The sequence below is a fragment of the Mytilus californianus genome, unplaced genomic scaffold (genome assembly GCF_021869535.1).
Source record: "Mytilus californianus isolate M0D057914Y unplaced genomic scaffold, xbMytCali1.0.p SCAF_13, whole genome shotgun sequence".
Classification (NCBI taxonomy): domain Eukaryota; kingdom Metazoa; phylum Mollusca; class Bivalvia; order Mytilida; family Mytilidae; genus Mytilus; species Mytilus californianus.
In genome coordinates this window covers 16,008,585-16,018,405 of record NW_026262615.1, presented here as the reverse complement: position 1 = coordinate 16,018,405, position 9,821 = coordinate 16,008,585, and the positions used below count along the sequence as shown (strand labels likewise).

General features: G+C 33.0%; 1 protein-coding gene across 1 annotated transcript; it reads right to left on the bottom strand.

Annotated features, from left to right (window-relative positions):
• Positions 1–854: 854 nt before the first annotated feature.
• Positions 855–1,930, bottom strand: LOC127723880 (uncharacterized). Its single transcript, XM_052230598.1, has 2 exons — positions 1,758–1,930; positions 855–1,189 (listed from the first exon to the last, which is right to left on the bottom strand). The coding sequence occupies exons 1-2, from the start codon at positions 1,840–1,842 to the stop codon at positions 855–857; spliced, it is 420 nt and encodes a 139-aa protein (XP_052086558.1). The 5' UTR covers positions 1,843–1,930.
• Positions 1,931–9,821: the final 7,891 nt, after the last annotated feature.

The following is a 9,821-nucleotide window of genomic DNA, read 5'->3' as shown; positions in this document are numbered from 1 at the left end:
ATATATATATCAGAACAAAATTCATTGCGTCACTTTCATTTATGCATCCTTTGGCACAATACAAGTTCTAAAATTACACAACATAAAACAACTAAATGTTATTCCAGATGAAAGTTTTGTTTCAGTTACATTCATAGGATTTGTTAGAATTTTGTATGTTTTGCCAAGTCCAATAATTCGCTCTCTGTGCACATGTTAATAGGAGATTTTTCTATCCCGTATAAGAGTTTTCGAACTAATTCTGTTTCTTTTTTTGAAAAAAAGTTAGCAAACAAATCTTGCACATTAAAACCTTTGTCTGCCATCACACTGTCACCTGGATCACATAATTGAACTATTCTACATCTTTTATACTATTTGATGGTCACTGGTACAACCAACATATACATTAGAGACATAGTTGACTAAACCACCAGGTGTCGAACATACAAGTATTTTCAGTGTTTCTGTTTTTATATGATGAAAAGGTTGCCTGTTGAGCTCTAGGAGCTTTAGGTTTTATCACAGGATATTCTGTGCTGTCAATAATAATCCAAGTTGTAGGAAACTTTAAAAATACCTGACTAAACCACTACATGGCCAAGTGTTAGCCTCTTGCCACTGTTTAGACATAAAAACAATCCATGTATACACAATATTCTTAACACTAGATTCAATCTAGAATCTAGACAGTTCAAAGATAGTTGTATAATGCCTCAATTTCATCAAAGTCATAAAAAAACTGATTTTCAACTGACACCCTATCAATTTGAAAATATATGTATCTCAAACAATGTGCTGCTTGACCAAGTGTGGTCAAAACAAATAAAAATTTAGTATATGACTCTAAACCGGAATAAAAATGCATGGCTGTGTCATCTGTCATCATTTGCGAAATTCTCTGCTGAAAACATAGGCATTGATGGTGTTTGCGTTATTCCATCTGTGAAGCTCAACATTAGCTCGGCAGTTGGTGGTAGACAGTCATAAATCCTTTCTGCAGTATGAATGACTTCTTCAGGAAAACCAACTTCACAATCAAAACTTTCCTCTAGATTTCTCCTACAATATTCATCCAGTTTAGTTCTTTTGTTTTCACGGGAAACTGCCCTGATTTTTCTTTTTGCGGACGATTCAGTCTCTTGCTTGGTCCAGGAAAATAGGCTGGGAATGGCAGTAGACTTAAGTCTCTGTATGGTGGGTTTGCGCCCTGAAAAAGGTTATAAAACATTAGTTTTTTGATAATTAAATGAACTTCCATTAGCAATGTATACTTTGTACTACCTGACAAAATATTAACTAGATTTATTCATTACAATCTGGATAAAAGTTACAATGTAATAATGTTTGCCTGATTCAATGTATGTTATGTAAATCCAAAGGACAAACAATGAGAGACTTATGCAACAAACATACATTGTCAGTACCTAAATAACTATAATATAGATGAGAGCATGTCATTGTTTTGTTCCTGTTAACATTGTCATTGATATTTTCAAGAAAGTCTATGAGGCATAGCTTATGCATTCATTAGCATAATTACTGCTAAAATAATTCTCAGTATGATATACCTCTTGTAAGAAATCATTATAATTGTAGCTTCACCAAAAAATCTCAAACAGATCACATTGAATCGTAATCCAAAAAATTATGACATCTTTAATTAACCACCCCCCTTTTATTCTAAAATGATAATTGCGGTTGTAAACAGACTTTGGTTTATTCGCATGGCGATTATATATATAACTATGTATTTCAAAAAGAAAATAGAGTATTACCATGAATAGTTTCCTGCACGTAGTCTTTTTCAGTAAAATGTGCCTTGCAAACAACAGCTGATTGAGATGGACTCCACGATTTCATCGTGTTCTCCTCCAATCTGTGTATGATCCAACTTTTCCTCCTTTTTAAGTCATTTGGAAATGCATGTCCTCCTCTTAAATGACATCCAGGTACATAAAAACAAGTACTTGGAATTGTTAATTAAAAATGTAACTGTAATAGTCGCACAGTGCACAGAAACCAGAAGTTGAGGAACAGGACCAGCTACCACGGCGCCACCTATTCAGGAACAATAATTTGCTATTTTATATAACTGATGCCGAAATAACAATAACGTCAGACGGCTTCACGTGCATTAACAGAAATGCGCTTTAAATTGTATAATATAATTCATGTTCAGTCTACCTTTAATTATTATATCAACAACTGAAATGATTTATAAACATCTAGATTGCAGACAACACTCGAAATTAACCCGACCTCTTTGATTTGATTTGATTTTTGGTGTTTTAACGCCACTTTTAAGCACCGCTTTTGGGCTATTTCGTGGCGGCCAGTTTTTATTGGTGGAGGAAGCTGGAGCGCCCGGACCTCTTTGAACACGGAATTCAAATAATTCTAGTTTGTCAATAGGTTGACTGCTTATAATGCAAAATACAAATATATCAAAAGTTTTTAAAACTAACAAAACACAATGATCATTTCTTTATTTCCCAATGTAAATGAAATGAAACAAAAAACATTTTATATCACAAAAAGAAGAGGAGAGAATTCAACATTTCCGGATCTACTTGTAGCCTAATGACCCCCCACATAGATAAGTTGGATATCGCGGAAGGAACGATTAACCCGGCAACCAGAAAGCCATTAAAGCACTGCCTTTAAAAATTAAAGATATGTGTAAATTTATCAGGATTATAACTTTTCAAGTGAGCCTTCCTGGTTAATCACCACTCTTCGTCACTTTACTGTTTATTTTATCTTGTTTTCATCTCATCTTGTCATGTGTGTTTATGTAATGTTATAACGTTTGATGAACTTCTTTGTACCATTGTAACTATATGGTGTTTGAGAAATAAAGAATCCGAAAATCTGAATCTTCAAATTACATATTGTTCATATTGAATTATAAAACAAAATATAAAGTGATCGTGATAAATCCCGTTCTTGCTTAAGGCATACATGTAACTTCATTGCGAATATTTCAGAGTGAATAGTGTTTCACCGAATAGTGATCGCTTTTAAATTAGTAAATATACTTGATACACCAGCAGTATTGCCTATAAGTAAAATAGAGAAAACAGATTATTTGAATGAGCAATTCAGAAAATACCAGGATGTAGAAGTTAACAGACTTTCATTTCTCAAAGCAATTGGCTTCATATTTTCGGCACGTACCAACATGTAAAGTCATGTACTATCAGTACTTTTAATTTTCAGATTAGCCATGTTTTAACATGATTTTAACATTTTTATCTGTATATATTTCTAGGATTTAGTGCTTGTGCATAATAAAACGTTGGTGAGCAGGGGACTCAGGAAGGGGTACTTGTACTTGTAAATAATTGAAAAAATTAATAAATAAATAAGTATTATTACCTGTGTTTACCTGAGTTTACCTGTCAAATAAATGCGCGCAAATGTAATCAAAAGTTGCGCACAAACATAATGATTTTTGCATGCAAATGTAATGGTAATGCGTGCAAACGTAATGCACCGCTACTATCAACCCACTGTGAGGTTTAAATACCACCTTAATTCCAGGCAGTAGTTACCTTTAGACCTGGATCTGTCGATTATTTACCTGAGTATCTGACATAAAATTGTTGATTTGAGAAATCTGACATTTCCCAGTTCCACTATCATCACAAAAAGACTTAACTTGTTCTCTACTAGCTATATAGAAAGGCAACAAAATTTAAATAAATTCAATATTTACCCTAGTTCCATCAATTATCAATCCTGGCATTGAATATTCTGAACAGTTTTCACTGAATTTATCTTCAACAATCTTGTGTAGATCTAACAACAGCTCCCCAGCATGCTGACCTTTCAACTTTTCCTCTCGTGTTACCCTAACCCCATGCACATCTTCAGATGAACTTGACTGTAAATCTAATTTAGGTTTTTTTCTGCAAGATTCAGTATTTTCATCGTCTCTTTTTACCTGTAAAATGATAAAGATAAATCAGATCATAAATGTGAGATCATTAATTATTAAAAAAAAAAAGAGCAGCGCCATGAGCACATAATACGATAGTCACTTTTTAAGCTCAAATAAAGTTCTATAACTCCTCAACGTCATATCAGAAATTTATTAAAAAAACGAAAGGGAGGTTATTTTTATAGATATAAACCAGTCATCAACGTTTCATGAAAACTGTCTGAAAACTGGAAAATCCCCCCTTTTTTATGAATAAAATCCCATAACTCAAAAAAGTTAAATTCTAAATTTATAAAAATCGAAAGGGAGCTTTAGTCAACATGGTCAATAGATATAAACAATTCATGAAAGTTTCATGAAAACTACTCAAAGCATTCTTGACTTATTGCCTGAAAACTGGAAAATCACCCTCTTTTAATGAATAAAACCCCATAACTTGGAAACATAAAAAATATAAAATAGATAAAATCAAAAGGGAGCTTACGTCAATAGATATAAATAATTCACCGAAGTTTCATGCAAATTGGTTAAAGCATTTTGTAGTTATTGTCATACATGTTGACAACAGGCAGACAGACAGACAAACAGACAACAGTATACCATAATATGTTCCATAAACATAAGAATAAGAAAAGCCGCAAGGGAACAATAAACAAATAAATAATTCAGAAAATATCAACATATTTTGACCGGGCACAATATAATAACCATCAGAATGACCTTTCAAACTAGCTGATTGGCATATGACCCTTTTCTATCGAATTTTTTATGAGGTTAAATCTATGAACATACATGTAAGACACAATCTACCTTTTGGGTTAGAAACATCTTTATTAACCTTTACAATCTACAGATCCACAGCAGTTGTTATAAAAGTATAAAGCATTACAAATCTTTCTTACAAAAAGTTCATGTCTTGTATTGTGTTTGTTTTACTCAACAATGCAATAAAAACAAGGAATTATTTGAATCTGGAATAATTTTGAATTCTGGAAAATTGATGAGAAATATATGATGAAAACTAATCCAACTAAATAGGGTTAGCCATGCGTGCATGGCTAAGGTGGGTTAGTTAGTTCATACTGAAATGATAGTGAAAGTAAAATTAATCTTAGCCATGCACGCATGGCTAACCCTATTTAGTTGGGTTAGTTTTCATCATACATTTCTAATCAATTTTCCAGAATTCAAAATTATTCCAGATTCAAATAATTCCTTGCTTAAACAGCTAAAAATCCATTTTGTTCATAATTCTGCTGAATTTTGTCAGCAAATTTGAAAACAGATAATGTTCACTATAAATATGATGATTCATGCCTACATTTTAGTTTTTTATTTTTATCTCTTTTTTATTCATGTTATTTATTTATTTAATGGTTATGTTGCTGTCTCATTGCTTACTGAGCTATATTTATATATATATATATATATACACATCTCCATGTCATTTATGTGCCAAAATGAAGACATATATATGACTGTACACGTCATGGAAGTACAGAAAATGAAATAGTGTAGTATTTACATTCAAGTAGATTTGGTATGGTAGAATCTTTAACAAGAACTAAAGGCTCTCAAGAGCCTGTGTCGCTCACCTGTATCTACTGTTGTTTTGGAAATCATGTAAAATAAGGTTAAAATCATTATAAATAGTATTGTTACATTGCTTGCAATGAATTACCGTGATTTCCCAGTGAAACAAAAACCGATAATTTCACATGTGAAATAAACTCGGTTATTTCACTCCTCTGACGTCATACAACAATAAGAGTTGTCAAGATACTGTCGATGACGTCTCATCCAAACAACTGTGAATGCGTAGATAAAGATATACTACCTTACCTTTTTCTACTTTAATTCCACTAAAAATCCCATTATCAATATGTAATAAAAAGAATAACTAATCAAAGAATTCTAATATCGAAAAATATTCAACTCGTGACCGAACAACACTGATAATTAACTCATGCGCTACGCCCATTCGTGAATTAATCTGTTGTTCAGTCACTCCTTGAATATTTTTCTCTATTTGAAATCTTCGATTAGTTATTCTATAATTTAATACCCCAATAATGATTGAGACCAAGTTTGGTTGAATTTGGCCCAGTAGTTAAATTAAAAGCAGGTCATCCCATTGTAGTCTTACAATAGTTACTGAAGACCCCTTATCATTATTTAAATTAGTTTTCAAGTTGACTTTGATGGAGAGTTGTCTCATTGGCACTCATACCACATCTTCTTATATCTACTTATAAAAAATATGAATATAACAAATTTTACTTATATACATATATTATTATTTATCTCCTCAAGTAGTCAAGTAAATAAAAATAAAATGCTCCGCAGGGCGCAGCTTGATACGACCGCAGAGGTCGAACCCTGAACAGTTGGGGCAAGTATGGACACAACATTCAAGCTTGATACAGCTCTGAATTTGGATTGTGATTAAATATTTGACACAGCATAGGTTTCTGACACAGAATGAATGTGGTCTAAGAACTTAAAAATTTTAAATTGGACATTCACCTATTATGGTCCAATATCCAAAATCTAAATACATGGTTAGATTCAGCATATCAAAGAACCCCAAGAATTCAATTTTTGATGAAATCAAACAAAGTTTAATTTTGGACCCCGATTTGGACCAACTTGAAAACTGGGCCCATAATCAAAAATCTAAATACATGTTTAGATTCAGCATATCAATGAACCCTAAAAATTCAATTTTTGTTAAAATCAAACTAAGTTTAATTTTGGACCCTTTGGACCTTAATGTAGACCAATTTGAAAACGGAACCAAAAATTAAGAATCTAAATACACGGTTAGATTCGGCATATCAAAGAACCCCAATAATTCAATTTTTGATGAAATCAAACAAAGTTAAATTTTGGACCCTTTTGACCTCAATGTGGACAAAGTTGATAACAGGGCCCAAAAATCAAAAATCTAAATACATGGTTAGATTCAGCATATCAAAGAACCCCATATATTCAATTTTTGTTGAAATCAAACAAAGTTTAATTTTGGACCCCGATTTGGACCAACTTGAAAACTGGGCCCATAATCAAAAATCTAAATACATGTTTAGATTCAGCATATCAAAGAACCCTAAAAATTCAATTTTTGTTAAAATCAAACTAAGTTTAATTTTGGACCCTTTGGACCTTAATGTAGACCAATTTGAAAACGGAACCAAAAATTAAGAATCTAAATACACGGTTAGATTCAGCATATCAAAGAACCCCAATAATTCAATTTTTGATGAAATCAAACAAAGTTAAATTTTGGACCCTTTTGACCTCAATGTGGACAAAGTTGATAACAGGGCCCAAAAATCAAAAATCTAAATACATGGTTAGATTCAGCATATCAAAGAACCCCATATATTCAATTTTTGTTGAAATCAAACAAAGTTTAATTTTGGACCCCGATTTGGACCAACTTGAAAACTGGGCCCATAATCAAAAATCTAAATACATGTTTAGATTCAGCATATCAAAGAACCCTAAAAATTCAATTTTTGTTAAAATCAAACTAAGTTTAATTTTGGACCCTTTGGACCTTAATGTAGACCAATTTGAAAACGGAACCAAATATTAAGAATCTAAATACACGGTTAGATTCAGCATATCAAAGAACCCCAATAATTCAATTTTTGATGAAATCAAACAAAGTTTAATTTTGGACCCTTTGGACCTCAATGTGGACCAATTTAAAAACGGGGCCCAAAATCCAAAAACTTAATACACGGTTAGATTCAGCATATTAAAGAACCCCAAGAATTCAAGAATAAAACCCCATTGAAATTGATCAAGAAATAAGCAATTTATACGAAGTATCTTCTTTTGCACAATACTGTGCAATTGAATATTTCTTGCTATTGCGCAATACTAGACAATTGACAATTTCTTGCTATTGCGCAATATTGTGCTATTGGATATTTCTTGCTATTGCGCAATACTGTGCAATTGAAGATTTCTTGCTATTGCGCAATACTGTGCAATTGAAGATTTCTTGCTATTGTGCAATACTGTGCAATTGAAAATTTCTTGCTATTGCACAATACTTATTAGATAATAATTTACACATCCTGTTTGGTGTGTATCTCCTACCATATCATTATTATTTGCTTTTAAATATTAATCAGAAATAACCAACTTAAAATGGAAAATTTTAAAAGAAAAAAAAAAGGAAAAAAAGAAAAAAAAAGAAAAAAAAAAAATCCCCCCCCAAATTTTTTGAACCCCCTTATGATTCATCACCCCCAAACTCAATCCCAGCCTTCCCTTTGTGGTATGGTACCTTGCAGTACAATTTCAGAGAGATCCATACACTTGAACACAAGTTATTGTCTGGAAACTAGAAAAATGCTTATTTTTGGCCCCTTTTTGGCCCCCAATTCCTAAACGTTTCGGGCAATTACCCCCAAACTCAATTCCAGCTTTCCCTTTGTGATATGGAACCTTGTAGTACAATTTCAGAAATATCCAAACACTTACACACAAGTTATTGTCATGAAACTAGAAAAATGCTTGTTTTTTGCCCCTTTTTTGGCCCCTAATTCCTAAAATTTTGAGGCAATTACCCCCAAAATCAATTACAGCCTTTCCTTTGTGATATGGAACCTTGTGGTACAATGTCAGAGAGATCCATACACTTACACACAAGTTATTGTCTGGAAGTTACAAAAATGCTTATTTTTGGCCCCTTTTTGGCCCCTAATTCCTTAACTGTTGGTACCATAACCCCCAAAATCAATCCCAACCTTCCTTTCGTGGTATTGAACCTTATGGTAAAATTTCATGGAGATCCATTCACTTAAACTAAAGTTAGAGTGCGAAAACCAATGTGTTTTCGGACGACGCCGGACGACGCCAGACGACGACGACGACGACGACGACGACGCCGGACGACGACGACGCCAACGTCATACCAATATACGACCAAAAAATTTTTAATTTTTGCGGTCGTATAATAACTTGTACAAGTTTTACCCCAGACTTTTAGTACATCCTTAATACTCAAATTCTACAAAATAACAAATATCATCGACTTATCATAATGGTTCCCCTTAAACTGACCTAATCACAGTCTTTTTTTAGAACATGACTCAGGGGGGAAAAGAGCAATATATAACTCCAATAAAGGAGTTGACTGACGTACTGAAAATGAAGTAGTGTTAAAGGAAAACCATGGGGCCTTGTCAGCTAATTTGAATTGATTACCATCCACATCAGATTGAACCCTTAATGAATGATGTCCAAGAGCAATAAATGGGGAATGTGTCCATGGAACACAGATGACACCCTCGCTCGCATACATTATAAAGGGAAATAACTCAAGAACAGCAAAGTGACGCTACCAAAATTCAAACGTGATCTGTTTTTTGTGGTAATAAGCATTGTGTAAAAGTTTCATAACATTTGGTTAAGGCAATTTTAAGTTAGAGAACGGAAACTAAAAATTCAACAATTTTTCCATTTGTAAAGGTGCATAACTCTAGAATGGTAAAAGTGACGCCACCAAAATTCAAACTTGATCTGTGTTTTGTGGTATTAAGCATTGTTTATAAGTTTCATAACATGTAATTGAGTCAAACTTTAGTTAGAGAACGAAAACCAATTTGAGGACGTACGGACATACAGATGGACAAGGGTACAACTAAATGCCCCCTCTGCTATGGTGGGGCATAAAAAATGATGACAAACATTGGTTGGTCATGTTGGTATGAAAAGCAAGTATACCAAGAATAAAACCAAAACTGTTGAAACTACAAGGGTTGATGCTAAAACTTGCACTGAACCAAAGAAAAAAGTTGTTTAATGACTTATTAAGTTGCTGGGGACAGAAGGTTTATTCAACATATATTAATAATTTGAACCCTCTTCCAAAATT

Coding starts and splice junctions, on each gene's coding strand:
- LOC127723880 (XM_052230598.1), bottom strand. CDS start 1,842: ATGAAATCGTGGAGTCCATCTCAATCAGCTGTTGTTTGCAAGGCACAT. Junction 1,190..1,757: donor CGTGCAGGAAACTATTCATG/GTAATACTCTAT, acceptor AACCTTTTTCAG/GGCGCAAACCCACCATACAG.